Raw genomic sequence first — 21,249 nt, forward strand, 5'->3', positions numbered from 1 at the left:
GAGATGAGGTGAGGTGATAGGAGGCAAGCAGGGAGGGCACATCAGGAGATGAGAGAGAGAGAGAGGGCATAGTCATAGGGAATGGGCATTTTTAGACTCGGGAATGTTGGGGATGGCAACATCTTCCCGTCCCATGTCACTCTATAGCCACAGGGAAAAGGCGGCGAGGGCGATGAGAGAGGGGGTGTGAGTCAGAAGAGGGGCGACCTGAGTGGCGGCCCTTTTAGTAGAATCTCCCATCTCTGGAAGATGCCCGTTGGAGTGTCGGTTCGGTGCCTTCAATGCCGTTGCGTGCACCTCTCATATATCGATTGGTGGTGTGCCTCTGCTTCTGGATAGTTCACCGAATGCTCCGGAATGGTTCCTCTAGGGTTGATCCATTGTGGCGGTGTTATGGTGTGGCCATGTGACACTGTTGCGGTGTGGCGGTGTGACACCCAGAGATGGTCCAGCCCAGTGGAGTGTGGGCACCCTTGGTGGCTACACTGATTCAAGAGATGTTTCGTACTAGACCACTTGCGCAAGCACCAATTCTAGTTGAGCTTGGACTTTTCTGATTAACTCGGTCTTCTCGAGTCAAGATTTCTCTAACATTGGGTAAGGGTACTCCCTCAAGCCTACGGAAACTTGAGGTTCATTTATTGGAGCGTTACCCTTTTAGTCTGTGTACAGTTGTGTACACACACTAGAGAGAGGCCCCCTCTCTTTAAAAAGCATGGACGTGCATATATTTTGGGCATAAGTGATTAATGTTTGCTTTTTAGCAAACTTAATGCCTAAAACAGGGGGGTAAGATGGCTAAAGCTGGGTGCATTTTTTATTCGGGGGAAACTCGCATTTTCTGGAACTTGCTCATATCAGCCACCTACATGTGAAGGCTGGTCGACCTCTGTGAGCACGTGGTTCTGCAGGAAAGCCAGCTCCTCCTATCCAATCCTTGGGGGCCATCTCCAAGCTTCAGGGACTCGCCTGCGCATGCTGTGTGCCCAAGTCCCCGCCACCTGCCCTCCTTCCCCAGGTATCCTTCACCTACCTGCCACCATCACTTGAGCCCCAGCCCATGCGTTCAGGGCCCCCACCTTCTGCCTGCCCCTTCTCCTGAGCCACAACCCCCCGCCCCTTCATGCACCTTTTCTCGAGCTTTCCAGCCGCCTTCACACCCCTTTGCCTGCTGCGCACTTCTTCTCAGTGCCTGCCTCCTGCATTCCTCCCTCCTCATCTTCCGCTCTCCCCCATCATCTTGCTTTTGCGCCCTTGCTGCCTTCATCTTCCACTCGCCCTCCCTCACCCATCGCCCTTGTGCCACTTTTGTTTTTTCCCCACTCCCCTGGACTTAGCCTTCCTGCCTCTTCGCCCTTCACCTGTCCCTTGCAGCCTTGCCCCCGCACCCTTTCCTCTCCCGTCCCTTCCTCTTCAGCTGCGGTGTTTCGGGTTACTCTGGTCTTCAACCCCTCAGAAGACTTCATGGAAGCCACTCTGTCATCCCCGACTGTGGCTTCCACCCTTCGCCTATTCTCTGAAGAAGACCTCCAGCTCTTGGCATCGACAGTATCCTCCCTGTGGCCTCTTCATTGGTTTGCAAGGTCGTGGGGAGCTGCCCAGCATGCAGTCAGATTTGGCATTTGCACCAGGCAGCATTGGTGAGCCCGGAAAAATCACCAATTTTCATTTTCTTGGGCACAACTCCACCAAGGTGGAGTTTGACTCTCTCACAGGGTTCATCAATGAGGTCCCATAGTGATTCACACAGCTCACTTCATGGCATCACTACTTCGACCATGCATCTGACCCCTTGCACGATTGCCTGGCTTCCTCATCACAGTTTCCTCTCCAGGACTTCGAAAGGAGTATATCCCCCTCCTGCAGTCGACTGGCTGATTGATTGGACAGGTCTTCAAACCCCCCCATACTGCCGCTTCCGTGGTGGTGGCCAGGGCAGCTGGGATTCCCTTATAACATAACATAGAATATACCAAGTGTAAAAATCCATACTTACCACCTGTTCACAGGCCCAGAAACTACATCAATAGACAAGTTCACACTCATGGTTCACGAGCAAGCGTCCCCAACTCATGAACTAGACACACAGACCATACATAAAGAATAAAACTATTCATGCGAAAAAATGTACTAGGCACAAAAAAATGTGATACAATGCACATCTTGCAATGGACAATCTCCCATTCCTATAGCTTGTAATTAATGACCATTCCAGGGGTGGACAACAATAAGTCCCCAGGCCTACAGGAATGTCATGTGTTCAGGATCTAGGTGCAGATGGGGATGTCTCCATTTGGTGGCCACAACTCTAAGAATGAGTGCCTTGGATTTTATAAACCAATGGGAATTTTAAGTTATTTCCCAATCTCAACAAAAAACTGACTCATGAAAGTCTTATTCAGAAAGCTTCAAATCATCAACTCACTCCATCATGCATTGCATATGCCATCCCCTCATGCCATCAACACCCAAGTGTAGGAGTAGATTCATAGAATGCCTTATATTATCTAATTCACATCAGGTAGATTCCATATTACTAAGGAATAAAAATCTTCAAGTAGGTGGAAACCACAATTCTTGTGTTTCAATTTTCAAAAACAGTACGTTGCATCTATCTGGCAACAAAAGAATGCTAAAGGGACTGCCAAGCATGACAGAATTATACCTGGTAATACTCCTCTGGTGCATTGGGACCAGCAGCTTTCCGATAAACTTGCGAGATTTCAAAGCGTTTGATTGAAGTAACCTACAACACAAAGAACATGAATTGAAATCACGTAGCAGAATACATACTTTTTTCTTAATTTCAAATCATGAAATCAAAATTTTTTTAACACAGAGAATGGTAAGAGCTATCAGCTCCTGCATTGGTCAATAGAAAACCATAAAAAAAAATATGGGGCAGGAACCTGGTTTGCGGCCACCCAGCACACAAAATGCCTTCGCATCTCAGATTGCAGATCCAACATTCTGCCAGCCGAGTCCATCACCGTCACCGTCTTACTTCTTTGTAGAGTAAAAAAGCACGTTAGGCATCAGAAAAACTATAACGGCCAAATTGCAGTAGCAAGAGAATTTAGAACTGATGCAGGATACAATTTTTAGAGTCTTTACATAAATCTCCCTGCCCATTGCACAAGCAGACAGACAGGGCATATCAGGGGCGGGCAGGTGAGACCTCCCTTTTTCATGAGGGGAGAGGGGAGTACGTCTGTGTTATGTAAAGCACTTCGCGCACATGATGAAAGATTTACAGAAAGTCTGTACTATACGTCTGTGTTATGTAAAGCATTTCACGCACATGATGAAAGGTTTACAGAAAGCCTGTACTATAGTTTCAAATTCTCAAATTAGCTATACTAGTATAGATGTATAGCAAATATATCAAATTGCGAATTAAATAAGGGCATCATAAAGGGAAATCCATGATATGCATTTATTTGTCAACAAGAATCCTCACACACGATCAATTGTCACACCTGCGGGGTAATTGTCCATCGTCAACCAAACTTGTGCTACTGGTACTAAATCTATGTGCTCCATGGAAGGCAAAGACGTCTTTAGCAATCCCAAGAATCTGGTCTTGGAAAAATGCCTTATCAATGCAGGAATAATTCAGTTGCTCTCTGTCGATTTTTTGAGCAATTAAAGATATCCTTTCTTCATCGAACAGAGCTGAGATAATCTGGTCTGGCACGTAAGAATTTTCTGCTTTCTGAATCATACGAAGCACATCTGTAGCAATGGCCCGAAAGAAATTTATGAGAGATGTTTCAAATGTGATGTACAAGAATTCTAATAAGTACAAGGCAAATTTCCTAAAACAAATGGTACGATGGGGAGTGCAAGCTTCAACATGACCAGCTTAATCAGAGGCAGTTAACTATTCTATCTCAGCCAAGGTCTGCAAGAGACCACAATTAAGGTTTTCTCCTCAAAAGACGAGGGCTCTCTTGAAAAAGCATGCAGATTACTGGATAAGTTTCATTCTCAGTAATATTTCCAGCAAATATCGGAGGCTGCTGAAAGGCGTCGCGCCATACGTTTGGAGTCAATATAAGCAGGCACTCCTTGAGGTCACAAACAGCCATCAGTAGATCTTCCAGACACTAACAAATTTGCTACATTTTCTTTTTTCACTACTTACAACATTAGAGATACCATTTGAAACCTCCATAAAGGGAGAGATAGGGAACATGAGGGGCTATAGATAGAGTTCTTCACTCATGGATAAGAGGTAATTGCCCCTGTTTTAGCTTAACCTTTTGATGAGACTGTCCAGCACAGTTTTCCTTGGACTTGGAATCTGTCTATACACATTCATACATGCAAACAATCGTAAATATGCAGGAGAATATATGCTTGCACAAAATAGTTTGGCAACCGTGTCACCGTACATGAATGTACAAGTTATGACTTTACAAAAGTGTTTTTTTCCATTCCCAATCACCAATGTCTGTAGACAAGCCTCCATTTAAGTTAAGTATCTAGGCGGAAAAAATGCCCTTCTTTTTTGTTTCTTCCTATGGTATCAGTATCTGATAATGAATAAAAGATTTGCTCGCGAGAGAGACGTGGGCTTGTTAGATCGTGAGGAAGCTAACAAAGCTTTTGCCCATTTCCGTTAATTTCAGATTTGTTCCAATCCACAATCTTTTCATTGTGGATTGGAACAAGGGCGTATCATCCCATTTATGACTCGCATTGGAATAACAAAGTCGCACCAATCAACGGGATCAGTGTACGCTGAGTCCTCTCCGAACCATACGAGCACGTCGCAACCGTGCTTTTGTAACAAGCTATGGTCTCACGCACCCACTCAGTCCTTTTTCAATATGGGTTAAAATGCTTTTTGTGGAATCACTCACTTTTGCGAAAGGGACTCCTGAAAAGGAAAGCTACGAACTCATTTTCATCAGTCCAACAACAAAGTTCAATAAACAACTGTGAGCAGGCAATTTGATTAAGACCTCCAGGTTCCAAATGAGCATTTCAGGTTTGATTCCCAACCCCCGTATCAAAAATATATATTTAGTTGATTATTGACGAGTGCAAGCTTGGTTTGATTCCACTTCCCCACACGTATACAGTTGAAAAGTTTATTTGTGCATACCCATTCGCACACACGTGTTTTGGATTTTCATTCTTGGAGGGAAGAAGAGAGAGGAGGAGGGGGAAGGGGAAGGGGCGGAGTTCATGCTGCTTTTGATCCAAATTTTTCTACTAAAGATTATGCAGATCTTTCAACAAAACACATGCTGTGAAGTTAGTTATCATGTAAAATGACAAAGCCATCCAACTTTACTTTTTTTTCAGGAAAAAGGTCCTTCTACTAGTTACCAAAAAAACAGCCATAATGGCTAAGTACAAACTCGTCCCAAAAATGGGAAGCGAGAGTCAAGAAGCATGAAAGTGGAGGATGCTCCTCCAGCTGGCCACTCTAGGAGAAGGCTATCTCATACAGTTGGGGGAGGGGGAAACAACCACACAGGTGGTCCATAGTGCCAAGTGGGCTCGGAACATGATGCCAGATCCTCAAGAAGGCCTCCTGGCGCTTCCGCATGCGGTTTGAGACACCCTGAAGCTTCCCCCACTGACCACGGACGGTATGAATGATATCAAGGCAGATACCCCAGATGGAATCCGCCGGCGGAGCGAGGAGGGTGCCTTCGATGGCTTTGTTGCATCAAAGATCTCAAGATATGCCACACAGCAATATTACTACAGATCTCCTGTCTCTGGCTAGAACCTGGAGTCCAGTAACCTATACATGGTGTTGGAACTTGCACTGCAGAAATACGAAGGTGAGAGACCTCAAGGGCTAGTCTCCCACCACCCTCCTCATATGACATGACGACCGCGGCGGTGCCCGATCCACAATGAAAATGTGTGGGATCTGCTGCCAAGCCTACTAGCCTTCAGGCAATCCCAAAGACAATGAGGCTAGGACTCCTGGAGATGGCCACACCTCAAGCAAGATGCTGGCCTAACCCCAATGGCCAACCAAGTGCCAACTGCCAATCTCCTATGTGCCAGCACTGCAACATGAAGAGAGTGATCTTCTGTGGCCAAAAACTATCCCACAGCCTCTTCCACAAATCCGAGAGAAACTATGGCGAGAGGCCCTCCGCCTGCCAGTGTCCTATTGATGTTGCTTGAGTGCTCTCAACCTCTAGCATCTAAATCCTACGTCCCAACTGAGCAGTGTATGCAAAAAAGGGGGTGCCACGCGTCTCGTCGCGGTCCTCTGGATCATGCCATGTCCACACTCTCACTGGAGACGCATGAGAGGCCGGCCCTCCCAAATCCACAAACAACAGAGTCTCTCTCTTGCAACCTTCGCCAGTGGAGAGTCGATGTGCCACTCATGTGCATGGAAACAAATCACCCTCACCCTCTCCAAGGTGCATCCTCTGAAATCCTTCAAGGGGGTCTTTGCTCTCTCCAGTCTACCATAAGGTCCAATAGAGATGGTGAGTAAGACGGAACTCTCATCTGCGCCATAAACTTCCCAGGGTATATCATGCCTGGTGAACACTCCCAGCCACTGCGGCGGGATGGAGTTGCTCATCTCGAGGCTAAGTCTATCCCTAGCCCGGATCCCAGCAAGGCCCCTCACTTGGGCCTCTAGGGCTAGCTGTCTAATTGTAAGCCAATCTCCAAGTGATCTAGCGAGGCCCGTGCTCAAAGCTCCCCATGATACATCTGGGCGAGTCCCAACCATGTGACCACTAGGCAGGTGGACCATGGGGTTCCAAATCAGAGGTTGTCCGAGACACTCCTCGGAGGCTCCTCGAGCTGACTGCTGAAGGGCCGGCCTGAGATGATCCCAAGCTCGCAAGAGACTAGCTACAAATCTGTCCTCAAATGCAAGGCTAAAGCCCCGAGCCCGCATCTCCGTGAAAGTGCATCTCGCGCTTTGAGGCCAAGGGTCTCCCAAAATTGGGGTGCGGGCGGATATCCTAGCCAAGAGGAAGTCCTTCCAAGGCTCACCACCCGAAAGAAGGCCTTGAACAAACAACTTTACCAAAAGGGCACGACTTTGAATGGAGGGGCCCATGATACCCATGTCCCCTCTACGTTGTGGCTAAATGATCACTCTCCAGGCCACCTTGGCCCCGGCAAGCCTCCCATCCCTACCAGCCCACAGAAACTTGCAAAACAACCACTAAATCTGACCAATACAAGCCTCAAAGAAAGCCTGGCAGGACGTGATGTACCACATGGTGGCGAGAAGAACCTAGTGTGCCACCACAACCCGGCCAGCTAAAGAAAGCCTACCCCAACTCTAGTATAGCAGCTTCCTCCAAATGCGCAAAAGAAGAGGGGATAGCTGCTGCTCAAGGGAGATATCAATGCCAACATAGCATCTAATGTAACCATTTAGAGCACCCCTTGTGACCCACTAAAAACGCCTCCACTGGGCACCCAGTCGAGGCGGGCGATAAGCCAACCTAGAATCCACACGACTTGTGCTAGTTGATCTGTGCTCTGGATGCACGACAAAAGATCTCAATCCCCTCAACCAATCTCCGGAGGTTCCCCTCGTCCCCCGACAGGTATGTTGCCGTGTCATTGACGAACTCGGAATCAAGTAGCTCCACTTGCGCGCAGATAGGAAGCTGTAGTCCTTGGTGCCCGGTCTCTTGGGCAATGAGAAAACCACTCATGGCCTCAGCAAACGAACAGAAAGAGATAAGGTGCTAGAGGGCAACCCTGCCAAACCGAGCAAGAGCGCGGAAATCTGTTGCCTCTAGCTCTAGGAACCTAGCATCTGAAGCCGAGTAGAGTCCCAAAACACCTCAGACCCACTCCTCCGGATATCCTATCCCACACATCATCCCCCCCAAAAAGCCGCAATCTACTCTATCATAGGCTTTCTCGAAATCGAGGAGAACAATAAGATCGTACTGGCGCATCCTAGTCGAGGCGGTCGCCTCTCCCAGAAGGTGAAGATGTTGTCAAAATGCTCCAATCCTGAACGAAACCTATCAAGTTGGGGAGGGAGGGTTGTAGCCGTTGGCTGATGGCCTTGGCCAAAATTTTGTAGGCAATCCGTAGAAGGGTCATGGGTCTCCACTGCCGAATCTCCACTCTGTCACCACCCTCCTTGGCATCCAAGTGAATCAATACCTCTAACCTCTCCTGCATGGCTCCCATAGCCATTATCTCATTAAAGGCAGCTCTGAGGCCACCTCCATGAGATCCCAGTGATGACAGAGAAATAAGGAGATTGGCAGCCCATCCTCGCCCGAGCATTTTCCCCTGGGTAGTGCCGTCATAGCCTCCGCCAACTCCTCTAATGTGAAGGACGTGTGGAGGAAGGTCTAGAAAGCATGAGGTATCTGCTCCTTTTTCACTCTTTCCCTCCACACATTTTGAACAAATCTCTCTCGTGCTAGAACATGACTTATAGCAAAGTCTATCCACCATATGGACAATGCGATAGCTCGTAGTCTAATTAGGAGTACATGCTCTTAGGATACATGCACGTGTCCTCACTACTCAAATCCAACCAACCCTACTATATTGATCTGGTAGCCATACTAATTCTCCTTTCTCTCCTAACAAGGGAGAGAGATGCCTTCCAATCATTGTGGGAATTAATTCATAGACTTTAAGCAAACCCTAAACAAAGAAAATATGAGAAGGAAATGTCAGCCTAGACACCACATGGCTCATTCCTTTTATGCACAATGGTATTGCCACCCTTTTTAGTCCCCTTGGTCTCCAAAGCATACTTCCGTGCCTATAAAGCAAAAAACATGTACTTCCTAGCTTCCAACTAGGTACTCTTGGAATGAATAATCCTAAGGCAAAGCCCAGTACCTTGTACCAGAAATTGTAGCCATGTCACCTCCGGGCCTGTCCTCTGCAGACCCCAGCATGTGAAAATCCCCACCCATACACCAGAAATCCGCCTGTAGTAGGGACTGACGAACTGCACTCCAGAAGGTGGCCCCGCCTGTTGCAATGCTCGACACATATACATTCCAAAAGCCCACACAGTCCTCTCCAATCCTGATGGTCACCCACTGAGCTCGTCCAGTGACAATGGTGCCTAAGTGAACCACTGCCGGTAATAGCTGCTCACTTACGGAAATGCAAACTCCACCCTGAGTCCTGCCGGGGTCAAAAGAATGGGACCAAAAGGTATGAAGCCTCCCTTGTAGGACCTTCCTGCAGCAGCAGGTACATCCCTCTAAAAGATGGTGCTCCTAGAGTAAGAGAATGTCACTGGGTCCACCAACTACTTCTCTATGAAGCTCCTCTCTAAGGACACCATGCCTTTGAAAGCACACTGAGTGGTAGCTTGGCGTGAGTGGTAGACTGCAGCTTGTGGGCCTACTAAAATAAAATTACACATGCATGGACATGCAGAAGTTGGGCTCAAACAACAATTGCATGGCATATGCACTGGACATACCAAAATGAGGGCTCAAATGGCCTTCATTGTGGCTTCAAATGGTAAACGTCGCATATGCACGGAGATATAGCATGTGATAGAATGGCCTCTCATGTCGGCAGATTGTGGTTAGTAATGTATGCATGTTGGTACATGTACGGTAGAAAAGGGCAGAAGGGGGTACTGTGTAATGCATGTATGTGCATACATGACTAATTTGTAATCCAGCCTTACCATGAAGTGCTTCATCTTCCATTCGTGGAGGCAGAGAATTTCTCAACACATGCATGGCAGATGGACGATCTCCAGGATTTTCTGACATGAGGCTTTGTACTAGTTTTGCTTGTTTAGGAAATTCCAGAGCCCACGAGGGCGGTACACCCTTATTTTCTAGCTCACTCAAGATTATAAACCTCTCCATGGCAGTACTAAAAGGATGCCAGAGTTCAAAAAGAATTACCCCAAGGCTATACATATCAACCTGCACAGTGACAACTTAAGATGTTAGTGTTCCATGACCCAACCAACATTGGCATGATGTCACATCGAGTAATTAAAACTAAAGTTCAATGTATCATCGACGACCTTCTCATCAATGGGTAGCCATCCCTGTCCAACTTTTGGGTCCATATAGAAATAAGTGCCGACTTGACCAGTTCCATCCAGAGAGTTACCATGTTGTTCAGAAGTAAGAAAAGCTTCACGATCTGGCTGCTCCAAACTGGTGAATTTAGCTGAGGAAAAGACACTCTTGATAAGTAAAACTTACCAAGAGTAAAACTTACTAGATATTTTGCATATGCTTGAACCACTTCTCTCAGAAATAAGAATTAAACATGCACGCGTAACCTGCTAAATTTGCTCGTAAAAACAGCGAAAGTCCACTATAAAATTAACAAAATTAAAGGTCTGCTTACATGCAGTCAACATGGCTTACCTAGTCCAAAGTCTCCAATTTTGATATCATTACGAACATCAAAAAAGATGTTGCTGGGAGTTAGATCTCGATGAGTAATTCCTTGTCCATGAATATAAGCCAAACCTTCCACAATCTGCCGGAATATTCTCCAAGCAGTCACCTCATCCAAAGGTTTTGCATTTGGATCAAGGACTTCACTTAATGTCCTGCAAAATACTGGCCGATCAGCATGACTACAGTGCAAAAGAGAACTCTTAATAATGTCCTGCAAAACACTGGCCGATCAGCATGACTACAGTGCAAAAGAGAACTTAAAACAAGCAAGCAACAATGATCTATAATTTGAGTTCTAAACACCAGCAAGAAATTCCACCTACAGCTTTACAAGAAAATTTGTAATGCAGAAAAGCTGCTGTCATGTCAAATCTGGCAAGATCAAGAGTGTTACATAATCTTAGAAGAAAACTTTAAATCTTTCGTGAACACGGGGCGGGGGCAGAGGAATGGGAGGGGGGTTCTCACACTTAAGGAAGTACATACAATACAAAAATCATGAGTTTGAGGAATGTTGGGAGCAATGATAAATGATCATGCAGCCTCTGTCTTCCTTCTTAGATAGAGGTTAGTTAGACGCAAGAATGACCCAAAGGTTAAAAAACTACACTTTAGTTTGTAATGGTCGTGTATATGCACCTCCTAGGTATATACAGTCAGCCAAACAAGAGTGGAATATCCCTATCCTTCGGCACCTGGCAGAGCTTGTTGGCCAAATCCCAAAGAGGAATTTTTCTCCTCCAAGAAAAACATCCTTCTATTAGTTAACAAAAAACCAGCCTGTCTTCTTTACAGGGGCTCCAGGAGAGTTCTAGCCCTTGGATTGAGAGTCGGCACAAAGATTAGATCCATAGAGGAGAGGAGGGTGGAGTAAAGGTACCATGCCAGAGCTTCCTTTTGGACCCAGGCCAACGATAGAGCCACAGGGGATTTCTTTGAGATAGTCGGCCCCCACAGGAGGAGAAATGGCATTTGCAGGTTGCGTGGCCAGGATAGAGCTATTGTTTCTGATCCCCCCATTGTGAGAGCCATCGCGACGGATTTTTTCCGATCTCTTCTCACAGGTGCCCCATTATCCCCACAAGTGATGGACGCGCGCAAGCGGGTCTGGTGGCACACGAGAGAGGTGGTTTCCCCCTCTCTTCGGTCCTTATTGACTCCATTTACAACAGAGCTGGCACAGGCACCGACGGCGCTTCCCACGGGCAAATGCCCGAAGGCGGACACGCTTCCAGTCTCTTTCATGCCACTCATGCCTTAGAGTGTGCTCGTGAGGGAGAAGCTATGGCTGAAAATGCACCAATGCATGTTGAGGGGCCAGCCATGCCTACAAGGCACATGAATCTATGCCTTATGTATCACCTTTTGCTCCTAAAATGATGCCAGTCACAAGGGCTATCCCAATGTCCGGGACAAACATGGCGGAAAACATGTTGAGATGTAGGCACATGCATCAAAGTCTCGTGACTTCAAAGCCGGAGACAAATCTGTGAAGTTTGACGCACATCATAGGGAATATGATGAATCAATGTAACATGCAACGGAAGTATTCGTAATTGAGGATCCTATCACACAAATGCTCACACCGTCTTCTGTATCTTGAGTTTCGCGAGTTTAGCAATCCACTTTAAGACTTCAAACTTTAAGAGATTGAGAGAGAGAGAGAGAGAGAGAGAGAGAGAGAGAGAGAGATGGAAACTATACACCATATGGGGTCCCGAATTACCCACTGAAGGCCCCCCTATCCTGTTACCAAAATAGTATTTGCTTCGTTTCTTTGAAGAGACTGACTATGGACTGACGACAAGCCAAACCCAAGATCCCGGAAGACCAAGAGTTAGGCTAAACTGTACACGGCTGTAGAAGCACCAATGATGTCCAATCTCAAGCCTTTGCACTCTTCCCAATGGAATGAGGGAAGGCTGCAAATCTGAGGTTGAGATAGGGGCTGTTTGGGACTGTTCTAGGCTATGTATAAATGCAGAAAATGAATATGAATGCTAAGTTTTACCTTCACCAATTGGTTGTAGCAAAACAATGAAGAGTTGAATGCTAAAAACTGGTTGTATGCAAAAAACGCAAGGTTTACTGATGGCTGAATGCTGTAGACTACTGCGTTTTGCTGAGGAGGGATGGATGCTCATGCGTTGATGCTCCTATGGCTGTAGGATGAAACGCTTCTCCAAAATGCTGAAGACTAAGGTGAACTATGGGCTGAATACTGAAACGCAGAAGCGCTTGATGGTGATGGCTGAGATGATATGATATGATTGAATAGTGCAAAGCAAGCCTATTTATACTACTCTGAGGGCTGGTCGGCTGGCACTAAATGCCGGCCGACTGGATATTAAATGCTACACGACTGCATATGATGGATAAATGGTGCTAAATGCTGAAAATTATGGAAAAAATGCCAAATAAATACTAATAAATATTCTAAGGCTACCAGATGCTATTTCAAGGCTTCTTCAATGATCTATATACAATGGATGAATGATATGCAATATGCAAAGTGCTTTCTAATGCAAACCCTAAGGTTTCTACTGACTCTACATGCATGAATGAATCTCTTTAAGTGGGTTAAGGGACTTGACTGACTGGCTGACTTGCTATGGCTAAGGAATGACCTACGTAGCTCGTGCCTGACTTATCTTGGACTGAGGATTACAATGGAGTCACGGCGTATCACAAATATCATCCTAAAAGATGCTAATATTGTACAATGTTGCACTGATGATGATAAGCCAGCTTGTCACCATGCACTACAGTGCAAAGTGCATGTGACAATCAAAGACACTTGCTTTTATTGCCCAGTTTGATATTGCTTTCAGTGATGAGGATTTCACTCAGAAATCCATGATCCGACATGTAAGCATGTTCATGAAAGACACTACTGCCTATTGGTGGCTCACGGAGAAGCTCTCACCAAATCCTGTTAGATCATGAAAAGAGTTCAAGGCATTGAATGAGATAACAATGAAGTGGGATTGGGTGAAGCAAATGAAGGGGAAAGGAAACAATGAATGCATATGTGCAAAAGTTTTGGAAAGTGCTTTTGGAGGTGTCTCCATTTATGCATGTCACCAAGGCGAAAAGGATGAGAAGGTTTCAATCGGGATTGCAACCCGTGCACAAAGAGGGACTACAAATGTATGCTGGTCACACCTTACACAAACTAATTGCAGCCGCCACCCCCACCAAACAATTGCAACTCAAATTGAGTCGATCCAATAAGACTAAACCTTCATTTCAAGGCAAAGACAGGAATGTCCAAAACCTGCAAAATAATGAAAAGCCACCTAAAAAGGACCAAAACTAAGAAAAAGTCCAAAGGCTGAAAATAACACTACCAAGAAGCATCCCTTCAAAGTGAGAGACTATGGTCTTACTCCCAGGAAAAAAAAGCAATATATAAGCGAGGGGAAATGCTTTACTTGTGGTAGCACCGAGCATATTGCAAATGCACGCCGAGACAAGAAGCAGCTTTATAATGCAAATGCATCAAAGCACGATGTACATATGGTTCCGGATGTGCAGGGCAACACTTCACATGATAGCAAAGACAGGGTAGTATGTAAAGCTTGGAAACAGCTTAAGGATCAGCCCGCTTTGTTCATGTGTGATGATTGTGCAATTGAGAACTTCATATCTACACAGATGGCAGCTGCTTTGGGTATTGAAGTTGTCACGAACCTGTGTTTTTCTCTGGACAATATGCAGGTGTGCACGGGGACATGGTGGACAGTGTGAATGGCACTAGTTTGGAGCCAAGTGATTAAAGTCTTTTTTTTTGCATTACCCCATGTGGGGGGAGGGGACAAAAGGTTTTAAAAAGCCTTAATAATAAAAGAACACCCTTAGCTTTAAAGGGATCGTGGCCCAAAAGCTATATTGGGTGCCATGTGTGTGCTTTTTCAGAGGAGGAACTGGCGGGCTGCTGGAGGCGCCTTCTTTATGGGTGAAAAAGCAGATGGCTGTAGACACCTTCTTTATTGGTGAAAAAGCAGATGGCTAGATGCGCCTCTCTACTGGTGGAAAAACAGTGGGACTGCACATACGCCTTGGCTCTCTCTCTCTCTCATGCTTTTTTGGAAGGACTACTGGCGGGCAACGCTACTCCTGTTTTTTTTTTCTGGAAAATAGCTGCTGGGGGCTCCGCTTCTCTGGCTGCTGTGCTACAGAAAACACAGGTGTAGATCAGGTATGCTTTTTGGGGAGAAAAGGTGGGCTGGTTGGCTGCTATGATAGAGAAAACACAGGAGCTGAACCTTCCTCTCTCTCTTTGCTTTTTGGAAGGAGAAGACCAGTTGGCTGCTGGACAAAGGTGTACAAGTGTGCTGATCCTCCTTGCAATAGGGATGTTTTGAGGCTCTTTATGGGCTGTTTTGCTTGGTTACAAGTTCACTATGTACATGGGTTATTGGCTGCACGTACAAGGTCACCTAGTTATGTTTCTTGGCATGGGAGCGACGCAAGCTCTCATGGGTGCATACCCATGAGAGCAGATTGCTGTTTTGCTTGGCTACAAGTTCACTGTGTACATGGGTTATTGGCTGCAAGTACAAGGTCACCTGGTTATGTTTCTTGGCATGGGAGCGACGCAAGCTCTCATGGGTGTATACCCATGGAGCAGATTGCTTTCTTCCTCCTTGGAAGGGACAGAGGGACCTGCAGTTTTGGGCATACCTATGTAACATAGTTGTGGGGCAGAAATACAGCCAAACATATTCAGTAAGAGCTGTCTCTTTTGTTTGTGTGTTGTGCAGGCACTACATTTGAGTATGTGCTGAGAATGTTTTCAAGTGGAAACAGGACATGGGTTTCATGATGGGCCAGACCACATGTTTCATGGGAAAACAGGTCACCCGATGTTTGCTGAAAACAAGTCTTTGTTTCATGTGGAAACATGTATTTGGGTTTCTCCAGGAGATAGGTCACATGCAAGCAGAGGGTACAGGAATGGACACATGTTTGGTACAGCCTTGCTGCCGATTGGAGGGGGGTTCGGGAATCCATGACTGAGATGGTCAGTACCCTTGGAAGGCAGAGAGGGCTGGTACAAATGTGTCAACTGTATGGTATGCTCTGCTGTGATGGGAGTTCTCTTTTGGGAAACAGTTTGGAGTCGTCGTTGTGATGCAAGAGAGCACTGGATGTTCACGTTGTGATGTTGTTCATAGGGTGAGAGGATATGGATGGTTGTGGCAGCCCAGATCATGGGAGAAAGCTTCTGTACGCAGGACTCATGTGAAAGAGTCTTTTGATGTGAACAATGGATGGACTTGTTTGTGGATGCCGAGTGGACAAGAAGCCATGATGCAGGGCTTTTGCAAGCTTCAAGAGTTCTACTGTGACGGCTGAGTTTTCTAGCCTTGTTGTAATCAAAGCTCATATAATTAATTAAAGAAATACCGCAAGGGGCACCACTACATTTTCGGGCCAATCGTTGTCCGTGTACTGTTTGCAGGAGCACTCTAGCTCCCCCTATTTGTTTTCCTTTTCTTGGTCCTCAAAGGTGTTGAAGTGTTTTGTGTGCAAGGTTGTTTTTGCACCGCCCTCTGGTTTTGTCTGAAAACCGAGGCCAGTTTGCAAGGTTTCGTTGCCGGGCATCGTTGGCTTTCTCAAGTAGGTGAGCCCGAGATTGCTCTGGCCAGGACAATTGTTGGGTTTTATGCTGTGTATGCAGCTAGAGGAGTGCTAGTGATCATCAGTAGATTACTGGGGCACTTTTCACTTCAGCTAGTGGAGGTTTTTTCCCCCAGTTTAGCTTAGTTTCACTTATAAACAGTTTATAAGTGTTTTGGTCCACCTGGCACATTTTATGGCCGGACATGTGAACACATCTTTTAGGTCACTTTATTATGTGGCTATTGTACTTCATATTATCAACTGAATACACAACAAGAGTCGTGTTCTCTCTCTCTGCTTCCCCACGTTTGTTTTTGCAGCACCTCCAAACCCTAACCCTAACAGCTGAAAGCCTTCATTTGGTATCAGAGCCTCGAGGTTGGCCAGCCCTTGCCCTGCCCGTACTATTCATCACCACCTTCCGTACTGCACTGACCGTACAGCTTCGCCTGCAACAACAGCCCGTACACTGCAACCTTCCGTACCTGTTCGCCGACAGCAGCTACTGTTCAGTACATCTGAGCCTGCTCCGTACACAGACAGCGCCTCTGTACACACCTCCGCAGGACAGCACTGTTCCGTACACCTGTGCCTGCTCCGTACACAAACAGTGCCTCTGTACACACCTGCGCAGACAGCCGTACAACTGTCAGTACAGGCGACCTGCACCATTTAGTGTTCCGTACCTGTTCAGTTCCAGTCAACAGTACTTGCTGTGCATTCGACTGCAGCTTCCGTACCAACTTCTGTACCAGTCGACTATACCTGCTGTGCATTCGACTGAAGCTTCCGTACCTGCTTCCGAACTGTATCTGCTTCCCCTGCCTCCGTACACCACCTCGACTGTAGCTGCTGTGTACCTGCACAATAAGTCGACTGTACTACTGCTCGGCACAGTAGTGGTAAGCATTACATATTTTGAATTTTGGGCATTTTTATTTTCTCTGTGAAAATCTTCAGGCAGATACAGGCAGACTTTCTTGCAAAGAAAACTCTACAGGTTTCTTGCAAGGTTTTGGGTGCAGTAACTTTGGGCAATTTTTGGGCATTTTTGGCACTGTGTAAGCCATTTTTGCTGCTCTACTCAATCAGTGGTGCATTGTGTTGCACATTCAGAGGATTGAGAGTGCAGGCATATTTGGGTTAACTGTATTCAGTGGAGTACAGTTGCTTTCAGGGTTCTTGCTATTGGGTTTTTTGATACACAGGTACAACATTGTGCATTGGCATAATGGCAAATCAACAGCAGAGTGATGTATTCACGTATTTGTCTAAGGAAGACAAATTGGACGGCACGAACTACTCCTTGTGGAGTTTTATGTTGAAAAATGTGCTCGTGGGAAAAGGTCTTTGGGATTTTGTTAGTGGTGATGAACCACGTCCAGGTCCATTGGCTCCAGAGACTCCTTCCCAAGGGGGTGCTCGTGGACGAGGACAACAGGTACAGGCTTCAGGTCAGCCATTGCCTGTTCAAAGAACAAATGCTCAGAAGACATGGGATGCCAGAGATGCACAAGCCTTGTCACTCATTGCATTGTCAGTACAGAGGTCTATTATACCTCATATTCGTTCAGCTGGCTCTTCACAGAATGCATGGGTGACTTTGGAGCAGATGTATGCTGCTCGTAATGAGGCTAGGAATTCATTTTTGAAAAGAGAGCTGGAAAATCAGAAAATGCATGAAGGAGATGATATGTCTAGCCACTTAAACAAGCTGCAGGATTTGAGAGAGCAACTCATCAATGTGGATGAGATTATTCCTGAGACACAGCTTGTGTCCACCATCTTGCACTCTTTGCCAAGATCTTACTTGGCTTTTCATACCTCTTTGAACCTCAGCATGAGGAATGCTGCTGAACCCCTTAAGTATCAGGAACTTGTTGCTCTCTTGCTACAAGAAGAGCAAATGAGGAAGAATATGAATATGAACACAAGTGCTGAACAAGCATTTACTACAGGTCAAAAGGGGAAAGGCAAATCTCAGCCAAAGAGTTCAAATCAGAATTCAGGTGATGGTGGTTCATCTCAGGATACCAAGAAAGGTGATGGACAACCCAAGAAGAAGGGCAAATGCCGTTACTGTAAGAAGCTAGGTCACTACATCACAGAGTGTAGAAAGAGGATTGCCAAAGAGAAGGCAAAGGAATCTGGGATGTCTGTAAATGATGCCTCTAAAGCTCCTCCAGAGACTGCTTCTTTTGTTGAGGACAGGGATTACTGTTTCTATACATGCAGCTATGATACCTCTTGGTCTTCACAGGCACTCAGTATGACAGAGCATGCATGTACTTGGTATTTTGATAGTGGTGCTTCAAAGCATATCACATCTCGCAGGGATTTGTTTTGTCATGTAGGCCCTGCCCCTGTTGGCAAAACTGTTCAGTGTGCCAACAATGCTTCATATCCAGTTCGTGGCATTGGGGAGATTCAGCTCACAGCCATTGATGCCTCTATTCTTCGCCTTACAGATGCCTTATATGTACCAGGGATAAAGAAGAATTTATTGTCCATTTCTTCTTTAGCACATTGTGGTATGCAAGTCCACTTTGATGATGATAAATGCATGGTCAAAGACAAAGCTAATGCTTTGACCTTGATGCTTACTGGTACATTATGTCATGGACTTTATCAGTTGGATGCATTTCAGCCAGTGGATCAGTCTGCTTATAATGCATTCACTCTTACTCCAGCTATGGTTGATGCGGAGTTATGGCATGCTCGCATGGGGCATGTAAATTTTGGTAGTCTTATGCTTATGCAGCGACATAACATGTTTACAGACCTACCTCTCATGGGAAGCCTCCAGATCACATTTGTGAAGGATGTATTTTGGGAAAAATGCATAGGTTTTCCTTCCCATGTGATCAGGCTCTACGAGCAACTGCAAAGTTGCAGCTTATACACAGTGATCTTTGTGGTCCCATGCAGACGAAGTCATTGGGAGGTTGCTTCTATTTTGCAACATTTATTGATGACTTCTCTCGTATATGCTGGGTCTATCCTTCGACACAGAAATCACAGGTATATGATGCATTTTTGGCCTTTGTAGCACTTGCTGAAACAGAGTCAGGATGCAAGGTTAAGACTCTCCGTTCTGACCGAGGGGGGGAATATATGTCACACATGTTGAATTCCTTTCTTGAGAGTAGAGGTATAAAACATCAGTATACTACTCCTTATACTCCACAGCAGAATGGGGTTGCAGAAAGGAAGAATCGGTCACTCATGGAGATGGCCAGATGTATGCTAAAGGCAAAGAGGCTACCACATATCTTTTGGGTGGAAGCTGTCATGTGTGCTTGTCATATTTTGAATCGATGTCCCACAAAGGCATTGGTTTCCATTACTCCTTTTGAGGCTTGGCATGGCCGCAAGCCTTCGGTATCACATTTTCGTATCTTTGGGTGTCTTGCATATGCACACATACCCAAAGAGTTGAGGAGGAAGTTGGATGATAAAGCCACAAAATGCATTTTTGTTGGGTATAGCCGTGAGAGCAAGGGCTACCGGTTATATGACCCACTATCCAAGAAGATATTCACTAGTCGGGATGTGATTTTTGATGAAAAATCAGAAATATCCATGGCTGGTTATGATGCAAATCAGGCTGAAAATGATGTGTTTGAAGGTCTACTACCTATGGAGTTTCATTCCACAGTTGGTGATCCAACTCATGAGGGTAAGGTACAGGACAGCCAGCAAATCATGAAGGTGGTGCAGAAATTCAGCAGCAAATTGAGCTAGAAGCTGAACCAAATATGGGGCAGCAGGCACCACAGGTCAAACACATACCTAGATGGTATTTGAGGACATTACAGGACAGCCATCTAGAGGGTCCTCTTGCTGGTCGTACTCGTAGGGAGACACAGACCAATGAACATGCACACATCATGGATTTGAATATGGTTATGGCAGCCAGTTTACAGGATGATGATGAGCCTGATTCATTTGTGGATGCACGAGACAATGTGCATTGGAACAAAGCCATGCAGGATGAGCTTGATTCTATTAAAAGGAATCAAACATGGGATTTGGTTGATCTGCCCAAAGGCAAGAAAGCAATTGGTACCAAGTGGGTCTATAAGTTGAAAAGACATGCACATGGATCCATTGGCAGGTACAAAGCCCGTCTCGTTGCAAAGGGCTATGCACAGAAGAAGGGCATTGATTATGAGGAGACATTTGCTCCTCCATCCCGTATGTCGACACTTAGGTGTGTCATTGCATTGGCTGCACATCGTGGTTGGGTTGTTCACCAGTTGGACATAAAGACTGCTTTCCTACATGGGGACCTCGAGGAGGAAGTTTATGTATATCAGCCCATAGGTTTTGCAGAACATGGTCATGAAGGGAAAGTATGCAGGCTGAAAAAGGCCTTGTATGGTTTGAAACAAGCTCCACGAGCTTGGTATGCAAAGATAGATGCTTTCCTACTCACTCAAGGCTTTGTGAACAGTGCATCAGAAGCCACTTTGTATGTAAAGAAAGAAGAGAAAGATCTGCTGGTCATCAGTCTTTATGTAGATGATCTTTTGCTCATGGGATCAAATGATGACAAAATTGCAGCTTTTAAAGAGATACTGCAACAGACATTTGACATGTCTGATTTGGGGCTAGTACACTACTATTTGGGCATACAGTTTGTGCAAGATAACAAAGGCATTGGGTTGTTGCAATCTCGGTATGTTGCTAAACTTCTGGAGAAGTTTAAATTTCAGGATTGCAAGCCTATTAGCACTCCTATGGAGCCAGGGATAAAACTGTCACTACAAGATGACAGTATTTCCTTTGATGCCTCAGACTGTTGGGTGCCTTATTTACTTGTGTAATACACGGCCAGATATTCAGTATGCAGTCTCTCAGTTGAGCAGATTCATGCACAGCCCGCGGTTGTCACATTGGCAAACTGTGAAGCGTGTATTCCGGTATTTGCAGGGTACCTTGTCTCTTGGATTGCTTTATCCTGAGGGGGGTGACATGCAGTTATACGCTTACAGTGATTCAGATTGGGCTGGTGATTTTGATACCAGACATTCCACTAGTGGAAATTGTTTCTTTCTTGGCTCTTCATGCATTTCTTGGCTAGGCAAGAAACAGACCACAGTGGCCACTTCGTCTTGTGAGGCAAAGTACAGAGCAGCCTACACTACTACTATTGAGTGAGTTTGGCTGCGTCGTCTCATGACTGATATGGATATTTCAGTGGAGGAGCCTACACCTATCTACACTGATAGTTAGAGTG

The 21,249-nt window shown here is 45.8% G+C and overlaps 1 protein-coding gene across 4 annotated transcripts in view; it reads right to left on the reverse strand.

Annotated features, from left to right (window-relative positions):
• GCN2 (protein kinase family protein) overlaps window positions 1-21,249 on the reverse strand; it is a 155,829-nt gene that overhangs the window by 41,126 nt on the left and 93,454 nt on the right. For 3 of the 4 annotated variants that reach the window (XR_015269204.1, XR_015269205.1, XM_086820321.1), the window contains exons 14-19: window positions 10,344-10,531; window positions 9,992-10,140; window positions 9,641-9,887; window positions 3,480-3,735; window positions 2,910-3,006; window positions 2,666-2,746 (exon numbers count right to left, since the gene is read on the reverse strand). Coding sequence is in view for 2 of the 4 variants with exons in the window: in XM_086820321.1 (XP_086676447.1) it covers window positions 2,666-2,746; window positions 2,910-3,006; window positions 3,480-3,735; window positions 9,641-9,887; window positions 9,992-10,140; window positions 10,344-10,531 (1,018 nt within the window). In the remaining 2 variants the exon portion in view is untranslated. The remainder of the gene's footprint in view (window positions 1-2,665; window positions 2,747-2,909; window positions 3,007-3,479; window positions 3,736-9,640; window positions 9,888-9,991; window positions 10,141-10,343; window positions 10,532-21,249) is intronic. The other variant, XM_086820322.1, reaches the window with a different exon arrangement.

This window comes from Cibotium barometz, chromosome 26 (genome assembly GCF_041138505.1).
Source record: "Cibotium barometz isolate CiBa-2024 chromosome 26, ASM4113850v1, whole genome shotgun sequence".
Classification (NCBI taxonomy): domain Eukaryota; kingdom Viridiplantae; phylum Streptophyta; class Polypodiopsida; order Cyatheales; family Cibotiaceae; genus Cibotium; species Cibotium barometz.